Below are 18,712 nucleotides of genomic sequence, written 5' to 3' on the forward strand. Positions count from 1 at the left end.
ACAACAGTTGATAAAAAAGCTTACCAACTACTATGGCCTGGCTATCAGCAAGAACACTAACAATGTTGCTGCAATGCAGAAAGCTGTCATTGCCATGTATTATCACATGACATCTACCGACAGTGACCCCCACCATGAGCGGCGCCCCCCTACCTCCCAGCTGATGTGAGCAGAGAGCAGCAGAAGCGAAAAAAGAAGCACAGCCTGCTCACAAATACAAGCTTATGAGCAGAGCTGCAACAGCCATGCTGCCTTTGTATCGTCTTTCAGAAGTCCACTTGCTGGATTGCTACAAGGGTAGAAAGACCCAGAATGCAGCTGAAAGCTTGATCTCCGTTATCTGGTCAACATTACCAAAGGACGAGCATGCCTCACGTTTTGCGGTAGAGACAGCAGTAAACGAGGCAGTCGTGAAATATAAGTCAGGAAGCGAAAGAGCTTACTCAGAAGTGTGTGTTACCTTGGGTGTACATCCTGGTGCCTTTGCCGTCCAGAGGGCTCAGGGATAAAGAACGCCTGAAGAAGGCATCCAAAGCCCACCAAACAAAGAGGCAAAGGTGCAAGAAGATGCCTGATAGCAATGATTTGAAATATTACAGCCCTGGCACTTTTCAATAAATTTGCAGTGCTTTTAAAACTTTGCAGCCAGTTTTCTCAATTGCGTTTTTTTTTTCAATCACCTCACTCGTGGAAAGCGTAGCACAACAATGGCTGGACCGATTTTGGTTGAGTTTATTTTGCTATAATCCATAAGCTATGCTGTACTTAAAGACAGTCTTGAAATGTTTCTTTATCTTTCCATTATTTAATTATTTCACCTTAACTTAATGCAGTGAAGCACAGTCATATGCATATTATGTTGAGCAAAAAATTATTAGCGCACTAAAACAAAAATCAAACACTGTCTTGGTGTAGATTAGACATTTGGGCAAACATGCAAAGTATTCCCAGCTCCCAGTTGTGTTACTGTGCCAGGCTTTCCACAAGCAAGGAACTTATAAAATCTTATAAAACAAGAACTAATGAAGATATCTTTATGAAATTTTAGATTTGTCTCTTTATGGCAATGTGCAGTGTGTGAGCCAAATTTCATCCCTTTCTGTCAAAAAACAAAAAAAGTTAGTTCTTGTAACGGAGCTGTGTTTATGAAGAGACCGATGAAACATGGTTTCTGCCTAAATTATTTCCATTTGCCCTGCACTTGCCTCGGTGTTTCTTTGGCATTGCGGTTGGTGTTCTTATGCCACTCTGAATAAATACTGTCTCCAGGCTTGGGGCCAAGAGAACATCCATGGCAATAATTGGAGAGGACACAGTGGTCCAAGACAAGGCCAGAATATAATTCACTAGCACAGCCAACACCAATGCGACTTGTGTGGCCCCTTGTCATCCAAGTGCCATCACAGATCACATCAACGTTGCCTGGGGCGTATCGAAGTTCCCTGTAGATCTCACACACCTTCTGTGTGCTTTCGGATTCTATTGTCATGGCTGCTGAGGCAGTGGCAGGGCGACTATGCAGCCTTGCATAGGACTTGTGATGCAATCCTCGATGGGAAATGTCCATGTGGGAGAAAACATCATTCAATGCGGCTTGCTTTTTGCCCACTGCCTGCACAGCTCTCAGTGCACGAATGTTCGCTTCAACAGGGTTGATCTTCTGAGTGCCAGCACATCTTGGGGGTGGCCACCTTTTGCTTATCACCCCGCAGTAGTCACACAACAGTTCCATTTTAGTCGCAAGCCCAAGACATGGCCCAGTTTCAACACAAATTAGTGTTTTCCAGCACTGATTGCAGCTTGCTGCAGAGAGCAGCTCATTTAAGTCCTTTATATACAATGAAAAATGATGACTCGGGAACCCCGTTGTCGGCACACTCTCCTTCTCTCAAAAGCTGAAATTTCCTCTTTGTTGCAGAGGTAGATGACAGCGCATTCAAAACATTCGCTCGTTTCGCAATCTCTACATTCGTGAGAATTGGAGCTGAAATCTGCAGCTGAATATTTGACGCGACGTCTGCTCTCGCCGATGTCACATTGCCGTCACGACAATGTGCGGGTGCGCCTTCACCACCGCACGCGGGCGCGTCGTCACCAGAGCCCATGGTCCCATCGTCACCAGCGCGCGTAGTTGCATTGTCACCACCGCACACGGTCGCGTCGTCAACACAGCCCATGGTCACGTCGTCACCAGCGCACACAGACGCGCTTTCCCGATCACTCGCGTGCGCTGGTCGCACCTTGTCGACACGGGTGGCAGCGTCTGCTTCTGCAGGTCGTTTTCGCCTTCTGTTTCACGCCTTTCGTCATTTTCTATACGCGTGGGCCGTTCGGAACTTGCTTCCTTTGGGACTTATCCTGGAACAAGCGCATTAGGGTAGTTCGGCTGCCACGATGGTCAAGCACAATGAATGGAACGCGCAAGGCGCTGCTGCGCCAATGCGTGTGAGTGCGTTTTACGGGCAATTCAAATGTACAACAGCCAATAGGAGTGCTCCATGTTCCCCAATTGACTACTGCGCCCAATCACGATGCTGCTTTTACTTCTTTTTTGCTCGTGTTTGCTGGTTTTATTTTTCGGTGGAGGAATACGGCGCTGCAGCTATCTTGAGCACCGATCTCTCCTCTTTACGATGATACCAAGATGCCGGCGCTGCCTCATCAGATAGCCGAGTTATCCGCGGTGCGACGGCACCTTCCGAAGCCAGATTTATTTCGCAATTTTTGATGACAGCGCTCTAGGAAAGTGCTGTTTTCTCGATTTATACTGCGTATTTTGTTATACTATTTCACCACGAGCTAAAAGAAGGTGCAAGGATCGCAAAAAAAAATTTATAAATCGGAAAATAGAAAATTAATACCATTTTGACCAATTCAGTAGCCGCAAGGGGGGACGTGGGGATCAACTCTGGAAAAACGACCCAAAAATCACTTTTTAGAAAGTTGCAGATTTCGAATCTTTTACCCCTTTTCTATAAGATTTCTAAGTATTTCCGCTGAAAACGACTGCTAAGTACCATAAATAAATATATACATCAGTCAATACAGCGAAACTTTCGTGAAAATCAGTGGAAAAGTCGCGGTTTTCAAGCGTCCCTAGCTCCGGAAAGGCAGTACGTGGCGCGGCCATGCTGGTACCGTTGAAAAGTGCGCCTCTTCACCTTTTGATGCCTCTTTCATTTCCTGATAGAGAGAAGAGCAAGCATAAAAAAACAAAACGTCTGAAGGTCGCGGAGCTGCTTTTCACAGCAACCGATCGGCTTGCTCCGTCACATGCGTTTTATGGGCCGCCCCATTGGACGGGTCTGGAAGCGAGCTGCTGCGGCATCTGCTTTTCCTGTTTCCTCACACGCTGGCTGCTGCCTCTTTGTTTACATGTTGGATATTTGAGGTACGCCACCACTTCATCACTTTATTCAGATTTGAGTTTTCTATTTCATTTTGTGGTTTCGAGCATGAATTGGTGGACGTGGACGATAAAATACGCGACCAAGCACCGCTTCGGCAGCCGCAAGCGCACGCCGCCAAACATCCGAATGATAAGTAGTCCTAGCAGAAATGTGTCCGTGCACGAGCTTGCAAGAGAGACTGTCGACGCATTGCCGGGCAGTTCGCAGGCTGTTGCAGCTTTGAGTTCCAGTGGTGATGATACCGAACTAATAACAGCCTTTCCCGATGCTTCCGGGCCTGCATCATCATCATCATCATCAGCCTGGTTACGCCCACTGCAGGGCAAAGGCCTCTCCCGTACTTCTCCAACTACCCCAGTCATATACTAATTGTGGCCATGTTGTCCCTGCAAACTTCTTAATCTAATTCGCCCACCTAACTTTCTGCCGCCCTCTGCTACGCTTCCCTTCCCTTGGAATTCATTCCGTAACTCTCAATGACCATCGGTTATCTTCCCTTCTCATTACTTGTCCTGCCCATGCCCATTTCTTTTCTTTTATTTCAACTAAGATATCATTAACTCGCGTTTGTTCGCTCACCCAATCTGCTCTCATCCCTTAACGTTACACCTATCATTCTTCTTTCCATAGCTCGTTGTGTCGTCCTCAATGTATGTAGAACCCTTTTCGTAAGCCTCCAGGTTTCTGCCCCGTAGGTGAGTACTGGTAAGACACAGCTATTATACACTTTTCTCTTGAGGGATAATGGCAACCTGCCGTTCATGATCTGAGAATGCCTGCCAAACGCACCCCAGCCCATTCTTATTCTTCTGGTTATCTCAGTCTGATGATCCGGATCCGCAGTCACTACCTGTCCTAAGTAGACGTATTTCCTTACCACTTCCAGTGCCCCACTACCTATGGTAAACTGCTGTTCTCTTCCGAGACTGTTAAACATTACTTTAGTTTTCTGCAGATTAATTTTCAGACCTACCATTCTGCTTTGCCTCTCCGGGTCAGTGAGCATGCATTGCAGTTGGTCCCCTGAGTTACTAAGCAAGGCAATATCATCAGCGAATCGCAAGTTACCAAGGTACTCTCCATTAACTCTTATCCCCAATTCTTCCCAATCCAGGTCTCTGAATACCTCCTGTAGACATGCTGTGAATAGCATTGGAGAGATCGTATCTCCCTGCCTGACGCCTTTCTTTATTGGGATTTTGTTGCCTTCTTTATGGACGACTAGGGTGGCTGTGGAGCCACTATAGATATCTTTCAGTATTTTTACATACGGCTCGTCTACACACTCATTCAGCAATGCGTCCATGACTGCTAAGGTTTCGACTGAATCAAACATTTTCTCGTAATCAATGAAAGCTATATATAAAGGTTGGTTATATTCTGCACATTTTTCTATCACCTGATTGATAGTGTGAATATGGTCTATTGTTGAGTAGCCTTTACGGAATCCTGCCTGATCCTTTGGTTGACGGAAGACTAAGGTGTTCCTGATTCTATTTGCAATTACCTTAGTAAATACTTTGTAGGCAACGGACAGTAAGCTGATCGGTCTATAATTTTTCAGATCTTTGGCGTCCACTTTCTTATGGACTAGGATTATGTTAGCGTTTTTACAAAATTCCGGTACGCTCGAAGTCATGAGGCATTGCGTATACAGGGTGGCCAGTTTCTCTAGAACAATCTGCCCAGCATCCTTCAACAAATCTGCTGTTATCTGATCCTCCCCAGCTGCCTTCCCCCTTTGCATAGCTCCCAAGGCTTTCTTTACTTCTTCCGGCGTTACCTGTGGGATTTCGAATTCCTCTAGACTGTTCTCTCATCGATTATCGTCATGGGTGGCGCTGGTACTGTATAAATCTCTATAGAACTCCTCAGCCACTTGAACTACCTCATCCATATTAGTAATGATATTACCAGCTCTGTCTCTTAACGCAAAAATCTGATTCTTGCCAATTCCTAGTTTCTTCTTCACTGCTTTTAGGCTTCCTCCGTTCCTGAGAGCATGTTCAATTCTATCCATATTATACTTCCTTATGTCAGCTGCCTTACGCTTGTTGATTAACTTCGAAAGTTCTGCCAGTTCTATTCTAGCTGTAGGGTTAGAGGCTTTCAAAGATTGGCATTTCTTGATCACATCTTTCGTCTCCTGCGATAGCTTACTGGTATCCTGTCTAACGGAGTTACCACCGACTTCTATTGCACACTCCTTAATGATGCCCCCAAGATTGTCGTTCATTACTTCAACACTAAGGTCCTCTTCCTGAGTTAAAGCCTAATACCTGTTCTGTAGCTTGATCTGGAATTCCTCTATTTTCCCTCTTACCGCTAACTCATTGATCGGCTTCTTATGTACCAGTTTCTTCCGTTCCCTCCTCAGGTCTAGGCTAATTCGAGTTCTTACCATCCTATGGTCACTGCATCGCACCTTGCTGAGCACATACACATCTTGTATGATGCCAGTCTTAGCGCAGAGTATAAGGTCTATTTCATTTTCGGTCTCGCCATTCGGGCTCCTCCACGTCCACTTTCGGCTATTCCGCTTGCGGAAGAAGGTATTCATTATCCGCATATTATTCTGTTCCGCAAACTCTACTACAGTTGAACCTCGCTACAACGAAACTGACGGGGCGCGCGAAAAATTTCGTTAAAGCGAAATTTCGTTGAGGCGAAAACAGGCCAAAAACACTGTCAGGTTGGACCACATAGTCCCAAAACATCATTTATTTCCAAAGAAGTCGGTCAGCTTCTTCTGCTTCTTTTTTTTTGCCACGAGTGCAGTGGCGCGGCTTTCGCACTCGGTGAACAGTTGCATCGCGACGTCGTCATCGTGAGCACCGAAAAATCTGCGGATCACATCAAAAGCATCCATCACTTTTATTGCAGGTGGTGGCGCTAAGTCCTCCGCGTCGCTGTCATCATCCGATGATGCGTCGTTGTGGCGAACGCCCTCAATTATAGCTTCGTCACTCAGCTCCTCGTGAGCTAGCACTTCACTGTCAACAGCGATGTAGTCGCCGATGTGAACATCGGCCGGCACATCTCCGGAGTCCTGAAGGGCTGCCCATGCCGCATTGGCCTCTGTGGAGGGTGGAGCAATTGTACTGCAGCCTTCCTCGTCCGACGTGGAGTTCGCTGCCAGTTGAGCATCGGAGTGAAAGCCGGCGTGCACAAAACAGTTGTAGATGATACTGCGACTGGTTGCCGTCCACGCTGCTGAGACCATCTGTACAGCCATGTACAAATCCACTTCGATTGCCCGACCGGTGTCGATGTTTAACACCAGCCGCTGAATCAGTCGCTGTCGATAAGCGCTTTTAACGCTATTGATGATACCTTGATCCAGCGGCTGGATTAAAGCCGTGCAATTCGGCGGGAAGAATCTTACTTCCACGCTTTGAAGCTGAACGTCTTCAACGTTATGCGCTGAGCAATTGTCGATGAGCAAACAAACCTTACGTTTCTTTGCCGTCATGTCACGGTCGAAAGCGGTTAGCCACTCTTTGAAAACGGCCCGTGTCATCCAAGACTTCTTATTGGCAACATATTTGACGGGCAGGCTCTTGCCACCTTTGAAGCACCGCGGCTTCGCACTTTTGCCTATCACCAGTGGGCAGCGCTTGTCAGACCCGTCCATGTTGCAGCACAGGAGCACAGTCACACGCTTTTTGCTATGCTTCCCTCCGCTGCATGGCTGGCCCTTCATGTGAAGCGTCTTGGAGGGGAGGAGCTCGAAGAAAAGTCCCGTTTCATCGGCATTGTATATGTCTGATGTGGCATATTTCTCCATTAATTCCGGCACAGTAGCTGATGCCCAAGCAGATGCAGCGTCGGCGTCTGATGAGGCCGACTCCCCACACAGCACTTTAGCGACGATTTCATGCCTGGCCTTAAAACGGGTCAGCCACCCTGAGCTGGCTTTGAAATCATTGATGCCCAGCATACAGGCATAGCCAAGTGCCTTTTGCTGCAACATGTTTCCGCTGACCGGCATCTTCTTTGCGCGCACGTCGAGGAACCACGTGTACAGAGCCTTCTCAAGGTCCTCATGAGCCGCTTGCGTCAGCTTTTTCCGCTTCGCGGATGTCCCCGAAGAAAGAGCTTGCGCTATCGCGTCTTTCGACTTCAAGATCGTTGACAGCGTGCTCTGTGAGATGCCGAAGTCCGCTGCAACATCTCCCTTTTTCCTGCCACTGGATGCCGCGCTGATAATCCGTGCCTTCTCTTCAAGCGAGAGGAACTTCCGCTTTCTAGATGAAGTCGCCATGCTCGCATTCATTACAGCGCACTAGCAGCACAAGCACGAGTGAAAAAAACTAGGGCAAACGCGCTGCTGTTGCCAGGCTGCTGCGTCCTTTGGCAACGGATTGGTTGCGGCTCTGAATTGGATTGGAAGAAAACGGGAGCTTGCCCCCGCGCCTTGTCGCAAGGCAGCCAGCCCGATAGTCATCAACACCAAGCTATGGCGGTGATCATGTGCGTTTCAGTGAGTGGATTAGTTTGGTCCAGCGAATGTTTAGCGAAACAAAGCAGCGTGGGCCTATGGAAGTACATAGATGGGCGGCGATATGCTTGTTTTATTGTAAGATATATTTTTAAATCGAGCTTCGCATAGCAAAAATTTCGTTGAAGCGGAAACGCGCCCCAAAAATGGTTCGTTGTGATGAGAAATTTGTTCCATTACTTTGTATAGCGAGCTGACGGGGAATTGGAAATATTTCGTTGAAGCGAAAATTTCGTTGAAGCGACGTTCGTTGTAGCGGGGTTCGACTGTAATAACTCTCCCCTGCTATTCCTAGTGCCTATCCCATATTCCCCCACTGCCTTGTCTCCAGCCTGCTTCTTGCCTAAAAAGGCATTGAAGTCGCCCATCAGTATAGTGTATTTTGTTTTGACTTTACCCATCCTCGATTCCATGTCTTCATAGAAGCTTTCGACTTCCTGGTCATCATGACTGGATGTAGGGGCGTAGACCTGTACAACCTTCATTTTGTACCTCTTATTAAGTTTCACAACAAGACCTGCCACCCTCTCGTTAATGCTATAGAATTTCTGTATGTTACCAGCTATATTCTTATTAATCAGGAATCCGACTCCTAGTTCTCGTCTTCCGCTAAGCCCCGGTAGCACAGGTCGTGCCCGCTTTTTAGCACTGTATATTCTTCTTTTGGCCTCCTAACTTCACTGAGCCCTATTATATCCCATTTACTGCCATCTAATTCCTCCAATAGTACTGCTAGACTCGCCCTACTAGATAACGTTCTACCATTAAACGTTGCCAGGTTCATATTCCAATGGCGGCCTGTTCGGAGCCAGGGATTCTTAGCAGCCTCTGCTGCGTCGCAGGTCTGACCGTCGCCGTAGTCAGTTGCTTTGCAGCTGCTGGGGACTGAGGGCCGGGGTTTGATTGTCGTGTTCATATAGGAGGTTGTGGCCAAGTACTACAGCAGGGTGGCCAATCCTGCCCTGGTGAGGGAGTGCATTACCAGTTCTGGTCACCGGGATCAGGCCACACTCCAGGCCTGTTTATGCAATTTTATCAACACGCAGATTTTTTTTTTAATCCGGTGCAAAATTGCGCAGCACCGGGATTCGAACCACGTACCTCTTGCATGCGAGGCGGGTGTTCTACCTCTACGCCACCGCTGCACCTCCGGGCCTGCAACGTCCCGTAAATGCTCCGCGATGTAGCCCGATTGTGCCACCGCCGTCACCGAGAAGAACGACGAATGTGCGGTCCAAGCGTGTGTGTCTGCCGGCCGTGAAGGCAAACCGTGCATCAACAACGGTCGCACCATACAGTCGCATCTTGAGTCACAATTCATCTTGTCTGAGGTGTTGAATATGACCGCCACCACTGTCCACGCGTCACTTGGTTCTGTGCCAGCAACCGAACGGAAGATAGGTTTTACGGCTGGAGGAGCATGCTCGAGGGCGACGGACTCAAGCGAGTAGAGCGGCTGACAAACATGCCTTGAGCGAGAAGAGGGCACAAAAAGCACATGAAAGCAGGCATAAAAGATCCAAGAAGCCAAGAGATCAACCTGACACCTGCACCTACAAGGCCGGTGGTTTCTAGCCGAATAGACATGGCCCAAAACTTCGAAAACCTTTTTCTCAAAACTCTTTTGTACCACCAAGGTCAACTTGCAAAGCCAATATCTCACCCACCATTATGAATATTTTTACACCGTTTGTTTTGTTACACTCATTGTGCGCCACTGCACACAGTGACATTTATTTATTTTTTTAAATAGTTGCTTCAATAATTTGTTATCTTTCGTTTTCACAGTCGAGATTTCCATGCAACAGAAGTAGCTGCCAAAGAATGAGAATATAAAAAAATTCTGTTAGGCTAAAAAAATTACAGAAATGTCACTGTGTGGAGGATACATATAGGAGTGCTATAAATGTTTGCTTGAACTCCTAGCATCAATATACAGGCGTGCAGGCATTTTGCACAAATGAAAGCAGTAATATTTTGTAAACAAAAATGTACTTCAGATATTGCAGCCATATTTTCACAGTTTTGTTTGTGATATTAATAACACCTGTGCAAAATTTCATCAAAATATGCTGGTAAGTAAAAAAGTTAGCTTTGATCCCCATGTCCGCCCTTAAGGGGAGACGCTCCTCGGAAACCTTTCTTTTTAAATATTATTGCTAGGCAAATGAAAATTGTACCACTTATATAGCTTGATATCCTCATTACAAATCTGTTTTTAGTTTTAGGATAGCTCGATGCTTTCATGTCCTAAGTGCCCTGCATAAGTGAGAAACAGTGCATGTTTGTGCAGCTACTGGACCTAGCAGTTGGCATGATACAGCAGTGCAAGATGGCGTTTCTTGTCCCCAACACTCCAGTGAGTGCTAATAACCAAGATAATGCAATTCCCTTGACCGGCAACATTTTGAAAGAATTTCATATCTGATGCTTCGTTTTCAGTGACTGGTACCCAAGAGTATTGAACATCTCCATTCTTAAAAATAAACTGGTTGCACTAAAACCTAGATCAGTGCATTCTACACATCTTAAAGATGATGCACACCAAATTTGGTTTTGATTGGACCACAATAAGTACATCAAATGTCGTGCACAAAAGCCATGTTTGGCCAAAAATATGAAGCTGTGAAAAACACGATTGAAAGTTATAAAAGTTTTTTATTTGTGTAGTAGCGCTGAAATCTATATAAAAATTGCACATAATGCAGGCCAGGGTATCTAGATCTAGTGCACTAGTTTAGAATTCACCTGCTCCATATGCTGTTCTCTCATAGAGTCTTCGTGAGCACCATGCTGACCCACTTCCTGTGCTGTTACTTTCCGAGCCAACTCCAAGTTCAGCCACTGCTTTTGTAGCAGCGAGGTGCATTTTCTTTGTTATGGCGGTGAACGATTTATGGTGCATCGGTTTTGGTAAACCAAGAACTGCACAAAATCGGACGAGTTGGTTGTGTCCAGCTCTAAATGCGCGCGCCGCAACCACTGCCTTGATATTCGCAGCGAAACTCTCTCTTGGGCTGGCCGAAGGGCGCGCTCCACCGTTAGCGTCATCTACCGGAAATGCACGCCGCGACGAATACGTTGACGAGATGACGGACGTGGTACACGCTGCATTGTTGCAACACAACCCCAAAAACGGCGCGAGTCATTTCCGTTTTTTGGCCAACTCACGGATAAAAAGGTCACGCCGTCCGCACGCCGGACATGCCGCGGCGCTCACGTTCGCGACGCCGATCTCGCAGATAAAGGTGCTTGCCGTCTCCTCGCCGCTCCTATCTTGATTGTCGAAGATTATCTACTTTTTCTCCGGTGCGCTGACGAATTCGTCTGCGCTGTCAACGAAACTTGAGCGGCCGGCTGGCTCTGAACCGTCGAAAGTGTCGCCATCACCTAGGTTAGGCTTAGCTGCTGTGGACGTCTCCATTGCACGCTGCTTGACTCTGGGGTGAATTCCCTTGAACTTGTGCTTCGACTGATAAGTTCGAGATCGAAAATCGCGTTTCTTTACGGGATCTATCGAAACAAGGAGCAGAAAAATGCCTGAAAGCCTGGGAACACGTCGAGAGAGCGACGCGACGCAGAAAGAGCAGACAACCTGCGGCCGCGTCGCGCGCTAGCAGCCAATGGCGTGGCTGGAATCGCACCACGTGAGTTAGAAATCCAGCAAAAGCGCTTGGTGTCGGCGGAGAAATGTTGTTTTTATTATTACTTCCCGGGGAGATTGTGACGCGACAAAGCCGACCTCGGAGAGAAAAAGTGTAGGCCTACTGCCTTACACAAGCCCAATGGCTTGCGACGCAGCACGCATCACGCGCTGGAAAATGGGCCAGATTTGCACCTTTTCTTGCCACCTTGAGTGCTTTCACAGAGTTTATTTATAATTTACCCATCATTTACGGCTCTGATTTCTTTATATATGAAAGAGGAGGGATCAATCTTGTTGAAACAGTCGAAAACATAAAACTGACTTTTTCAATGACAATCGCCGTTTTTTGACCCGCGTCTCCCCTTAAAGGAGTCTGACCTTCGACGTGGTGTCGAAACAGTCGCTAAATGACGACAGCAGAGTGAGGAGCCTCTGCTTTTCGGGTTGGTCTAGCTGTGGGCTGACGCTGATGTGACTGGTCAAGTCCACATCGCTGGGTTCCGGAATCGAGATTGTCATTACTGAAGCACAGGTGTTGGACTTGGCCACCGTTTCAAAGTAGGCCATGGTGGTAGGCCTTGCAAAGTGCTTGTATTCGCCACTGAAGTTGGTAACTAGGATCGTGGTTTATCTATTTTGGAGCTCTACGAGACTTCGTATGATGCTGACTTCTCAACCAAGCAAAATGGTGAGGTTACCTTCGGCGATGCCTGTTGGTCTTGGGGTCATTCAACGAGGACAAAGATGCTACTTCGAGGCGGTAACGTCACGCAGTCATCGACCACGCATAAAACCGTGCGGTGATGTTCATCCTCCCCGCTCAAATCCGAAGAAACATAGTTAGAAAAAGTCACGAACAAGTCACGCAGGTTAATGATTGCCCCATATTCCTGGAGAAAATCCATGCCCAGTATAACCAGCTGAGAACACTTGGGCAGCACAAGGAAAGACGCTACGAAATTCAAAGTAGAAATTGCAAGTCTGGTGGTGCATTGTCCAATGCGTGACACGAGGTGTCCTCCAGCCGTAATCAGATGTGGGCCTTCCCACGCTGTCAGCACCTTGCGTAGCCGAGTGGCCAGTGAGGCACTCATAACCGAGTGATCAGCTCCCGTATCGACAAGTGCAGTTACCGGATAACCGTCGATGGAAGCAGTAACAGCAGTGGTAGTTCTTTTGGCAGTTTCAAATGAAGGTGTCAGCAGTACGTCGCGAGGGGGTGGCGTCGGCAGAGGACATTTGACGGTTCGCATGACAGCGGCCTCACCCCCGGAGGTCGCCGTTTTCAGTTTCCCGGCACGGGCTTCCACCGTTGAGTTCAGCGGAATCAAAGGTGGGTCGAGCGCGGTTTGGTGACGCGTACCGACAAGGTGTTGGCGACCGTGACTGTCTTCGCTGGGGGCAGGAGGAAGCCAGTTACTTTCTAAGTATTCCTCGATTTCATGCGAGCGTTCACCATAGTGCAGGCAACGGGCGTCTGGATGGTATCCCCGCCGACTAATCTGTCAGTACTGGCAGTTGCGATACATGTGACCAGCCTCCCCATGGTGGTAGCACAATGGACTGTTGTCGGGATGTTGCCATACTGTAGACTTTCGTGGACCAGAATGAAAGGCTGCTTGCAGATTCGTGCGGTGGATTCGAGTTGGGAAGCATCGAGGTATCCCAGCAGGCGGCTGCGAGAAACGGCTCGTCGACGGCGCGCAAACCCGAAGAGCATCAGCGTACGAGAACATGGGGGGGTTCAGTACGTGTTTGTGGCGATGGATGAACCACTTTGCCGATTTCCTCCTGAATGACGTCCGTAAGAGCCGCGGCACTCAGAGCTGCCGGAGCCAATGCATAAGACTTCTGCAGTTCTTGAACAATTTGCTGTATTAGTTCGGTAAGGGACACCCTGTCATCATTTGCAGGTACGAGAGAGCATGCAGCAGTCATGGTGGTCTGGCATTCATATACTGCGAGAGCCACTGCCGAAGCATACGTTTCATGACTGTTGCCTCACGAACGAACTGAAACACCGCTGTAGGAAGATTGCGCACGAGGCCCGCGAAAAGCTGTTCTTTTATGCCTCGCATTAACAGACGCACTGCACCTTCTTGTCTTCCGGCATTAGCGGATCGGCCCAACGGAACGATCGGGTCATGTCGACGAACATGGCCACGATTTCATTCGGCATTCGGAACCTTGAAGACAGTGCCTGCTTCGCTCTTTCTTCTTTCCTTTCAGAGGTGCTGAAGGCGTCGCGAAGCAGTCGGTAAAACTCCTGCCGGTAAATGAGGCTTCGTGGTTCTCGTACCATACTCTTGCCACGTCTAAAAGGGAAAATTATACGTTCTGGCGAGTGTCCCAGTCGTTAAAGGTGGCAACCGGGTCGAAATGGCCTAACCAGTCTTCGACGTCCTCAAAGGCGTCGCCGTGAAACGGGTTAGGCATGCGAGGCGCGTTGACAATACATGGTACAGCAGCATTTGGGATCCCGTCGGTTTGACTTGCAGTTGTTGTTGACATCTTCCTCACGGAGCTTGCCAGGGGACTGCATTGCGGTGGAAGACCTGGGAGGCGATGGCTGCTTCGATGGATTTCTGCCGTCCCCGAGGTACTGGCATTGGTAGCTTCTGGTTCAGGACCAGTAGGCATACGGTGGTTGCGTACCTGGCGCCTCCACCAGTTTGTCACGAGAGGAAAAGGCAAGCAGTCAGTTCCAAGCGAACGGCCGTTTACTGTTCGTTTCTACAGTAGCTACTACGCACCCTTCTTCATCCTCGGCTTCTAGTGTAAATAGCGCATGCCACTATCATCAGAGCAGACTTCTGAGCGGTTGCTGCTTAATGATGGGGAGACTTGGATTTATGTTGAAGTCTGGTTCGGGAACTATGGTCGTCGGGGTAGATGCAACAGAAACCGAGAGGTCAAACGCATTGCTGGTTTCCAGAATTTCCTCGATGTATGCGATCGTCGTGCCCTTGTTTATGTGCTAGAACACCTGGCTGAAGTTTGTCAACATCACTTTCACTTTCCCTCCATGCAGTCGAGCGATCCCTCTTGCGATGTCGTTGTTATGTCGTCGAGATAGTCTCTTCGGCATTTTCGGCTGCAGCGGCGGATATTCGTCAGTTCAACAAACAGCAACCACACCTCCATCGGTTGCTGCTTTTAGTTTTCCGGATGCAGGCTGATGGACCAGCCCCGGGCTAGGCCTGTGTATGGGCAGCGCTGGGGCGACAGGTAGCGGCCTGGTGATGGCGAACATGACGGTCGTCGAGGGCTCCACTGAGTAGCGGCGAGGTAGTTGGTGATATCACGAGGGCATTGACCTTCCTGAGGAAGCGGTGCGTTTACGGCGAACCCTCGCAGTCCCGTCTTGTGCTAAGGACATCGGTGGTAGGCGTGGCCCACTTCTCTGCAGTAATAGCAGATCGTATAGTGGGGGGGGGGGCATGCCAAATGTCCGTCTTCCTCGCGTAGCTGCGCTGGGCAATGAGTGGGCGTGCTGGCGGCGAACAACAAAATTGCGGCGTTACAGGGCCCTGGCATGGTCGCGGAGGTTATCGCTCCTGGCTGGGACTGGGCCGATTGTGGTTGCACCTCGGGAACTCCAAGCGATCGCTGAACCTCTTCTTTGACGATGTCGACGATTGAGGCCACTTGAGGCTGCGACCTTGGAAAGAGCTTCTGCAGTTCCTAGCGAACGACCGCTCTGATGGTCTCCCTTAGGTCGTTGCTGCCAAGTGCTTTAACGTAGGCATAGTTTGCAGTCAGTCTCGGTGATTATAGTGACTTGTCCTCATATCGAGCGTCTTCTCAATAGTTGTGGCCTCAGAAATAAATTCGGCAACAGTCTTGGATGGGTTGCGTATCAATCCAGCGAAGAGTACCCCACACATGAGGAACCAAATTTTCTTCTCCTCAGGCATATCCGGGTCAGCATGGCGGAACAGGCGCATCATCTCCTCGGTGAAGATCGCTATGGTCTCGTGTAGTTGTATTTGGGCTTCCAGCATAGCTTCGGCCCTTTCCTTGCACACGACGCTCGTAAATGTATGTAGGAAGCCACTATGGAACAGGTCCCATGTTGTGAGGGTCGATTCCCGGTTCTCAAACCACATTCTGGAGGTTTCTTCTAAGGTGAAGTATACATGTTGCAGTTTCTTGTCGGAGTCCCAGTTGTTGAAAGCCGCCATTCGTTGATAGGTCTCCAGCCAAGTTTCTGAGTCTTCAGACGATGATCCACGGAAGGTCGGTGGCTCCCTGTGCTGTTGCAGCACGATGGAGCACGCTGGGGCTGCCATTGGGATTGATTTGGTGACGACCTTCCTTGTCGTCTCAGGCAAAAGTCCGTGCTCCGGGGGTAGTCCTTGCAGCCTGCGGCTACCTCGCTGGTTCTTGGCTACGTTGGTGTTGTTTCCACGTTCGGGCTTGGGTCACGGCTTTGTGGGGGCATCCGATACATGAATGCAAAGCACCTCCACCAGATGTCACGTAGTAGTGACAGCAAAGGACACAGTCGAAACGCTGTGAATGACGAAACTAGCTTATTGGGCAAACCTGTGCCCACAACAGGCTACACTCAAAGCACAACAATAGCGGCGAACACAGTTGGTGATCGTCAAAAATCTCATCAGCGGGTTAAGCGCATCAGCTTTTATACATGAGCCATCGAAGGTTCCAGAGTAATTGCTGGTGCACACGTCTTCCAGAAAGTTCTACACAATTCACGTCGCACATGCAATCAGATTACACAAGCTTCGGTGACAACAGGCAAGAACCGTCAATAATGTTCGAGAAAGTGCTCAACCGAAAAAGATATACCAGTATACGTGTCAGTATTTTACAGTTATATTCAAATTAAGAAAAGGAGCAAAGATGAATTCTCACCGTAAGACAGACACCTCATTCTTGAAGGCTTGCAGCTGGGCAGGGGTAGGGTTTGTCACATTTAGCTTTTTGAGAGCCACGTGCCCTGAAAGGCAAAAATAAACACCACAGAATGTGAACAAAGGCTCAACCAACAGCTTTGAAACAAACACTAACTAACTTTGGTTAGTTACATTAGCACTGCACAATACCAGCATAGTATCATGGGCACAGCCAGACAACAGCTGACATGCGAGGTATGAGAAGCTGTTCATATTCAGCCCTTAAAGGGACACTAAAGGTTACCAGAAACTCAAGTTAAAGTGGTAGAGCAATGTTCTAGAACGTCTAAGGCGTCAATATAATCGCGAACAGAGCTTTAGTAACCGAGAAATTGAGGTAAATGCATGACACGATTTAAGACCCCCCAGCGACATTCCGGTACTAGCCCGATGACGAAAGCACTCCTCATAATTTGTGTTACTAATACTCAACTACTCGTATTAAAAATATCATTTCGTTCGATTATAAGACGGAAAAAAATGCAACTTGTCTACGTCTATTCAATTCTAAGAAAAAATAACATTTTGACGTTACCCTTCAGTAATATGGGTGGTCGAAAGCTTTCGTTTCCCCTCGACTCTGCGCCGCGCACGCTTTGGAGTTTCAGTAGTTTCGTTATCGCGTCGTGCTGTGAGGGTTCTGCTGGCTCGCGAAACTTTCATTTGGAACAAGCAGCGAGAATGCCACGTCCATGTGATGTCGTGGGAAGCCCTCGTTGCTTTCCCGCTCCAGAGAGCCGGTGTCGAGGCCGCCGTCGTAGTACGCAACGACGCCGGCAGCGTGAGCCCTCAGCAGCAGGTCGCACTCGTCAGTGCTCAAATCGCTGAAGTTGAGCCCAGCATCGCGAGCAAATCTGTCGTCGTCAGGGTCCATTGCGACGAGCATCGAAGTTTGCGTCATAGAATGAAGTACCAGCTTATGGTCGCGCGTTTCTCCTTCCACTAGCCACCATACTCCCGCTTTCGCTCTGCTGTCGGCTCTGTCTTGGCTCTGTTTCTGGTCGCGCGTTTGCGTTTTGTGCAGAAAAGCCATAGCGTCATCTGCGGACGCCGTTATACTCACCGATGGCGCAACGTCACTATGAGACCATGATGTCAGTACTCCTCGATCGGAGGGCGGGCGATTTGAACTGCGCTAGAGGTACGCGGACGCTTCAGAAAGCATTTTCTCTTAAAATAAGTCTCTCCGTGGCACGAAACAAGCGTTTCGAGGTTTCTGGGATGGTATTTCAACAGTCCACGTTGACTTAATAGTAACCTTTAGTGTCCGTTTAAGCAGACAGGTGCGTGAGCCCCACATCACAGTCGTCACCTCCTCAATAACTGGTCATGTATGCATGACAACATGAAGTCACGCTTTTGTTGACATGCGCAGATACACAGTCCCTAAACAGACGTGTGCCTTCCCGAAATAAACAGTTGGAAGTTCGCCCCACGCGATAATGTCTCCAATGTTTTTTTTAGTGGTACTGAGGTACCCGGTATGACGGACCAACTCTATGTCTTGGTTGGTCTCCCCACCGGTTGTGCCTTTGGGCACAGTCAAAATAGAGCTCATACTGGATGGAGGGAGGAGCCTGCAGTTCAGTTCAGTTCAGTTCAGTTTATTACCTTAAACGTCCCCTGTAGGGGCATTACATAAGGGGTGGGTTTTTATAAGATAGCAAAACATCGTCAGAAATAATTATTTAACAAAATGGTCGGTTACAAGTTCTGTGAACGAAAATGGACAAGTCGTATTAGCGATGTTGGCGGGAAGGCCGTTCCAGTCTGTGGCGGTACGGAAGAAAAAGGAGGCTGCGAAGGTGGTTGTCCGTGCACGTGGGCGTGCCACTTGAAGTGCATGGCTGGTTCGATGAAATATGCGTGCTGCTGCTGTGATGCAAGGCTTTTGATTAAGGGAAGGAAAGAAGAACTTGTGGTACAGGGAAAGACTGGAAATGCGACGTCGACATGAAAGTATTGACAAGCCGGATTCTGATTTCAGTGATGAAACGCTGACGTCGTATGAATATGACGTATGAATGAATCTAACAGCACGATTTTGAACTGATTCTAATGCGTCTGTGAGATATGCTTGATGTGGGTTCCAGATGGCTGATGTGTATTCCAGTTTCGGCCTGACAAGTGACTTATTTTATTTTTTTATTTATTTATACATACTGCAGCCCCTTTATGGGGCTATTGCAGGAGTTGGTTAGACAAAAAGAAGTCATACAAAAAACAAGTAAACAAT

The 18,712-nt window shown here is 48.3% G+C and overlaps 1 protein-coding gene across 3 annotated transcripts in view; it reads right to left on the reverse strand.

The window, feature by feature from the left end:
* The window catches only part of Raf (serine/threonine kinase raf oncogene), a 221,222-nt gene that overhangs the window by 118,497 nt on the left and 84,013 nt on the right, over window positions 1-18,712 (reverse strand). For all 3 annotated transcript variants that reach the window (XM_075694807.1, XM_075694804.1, XM_075694806.1), the window contains one exon: window positions 16,436-16,520. In XM_075694807.1, coding sequence (XP_075550922.1) covers window positions 16,436-16,520 — 85 coding nt within the window. The remainder of the gene's footprint in view (window positions 1-16,435; window positions 16,521-18,712) is intronic.

The sequence above is a fragment of the Dermacentor variabilis genome, chromosome 6 (assembly GCF_050947875.1).
Source record: "Dermacentor variabilis isolate Ectoservices chromosome 6, ASM5094787v1, whole genome shotgun sequence".
Taxonomy (NCBI): Eukaryota; Metazoa; Arthropoda; class Arachnida; order Ixodida; family Ixodidae; genus Dermacentor; species Dermacentor variabilis.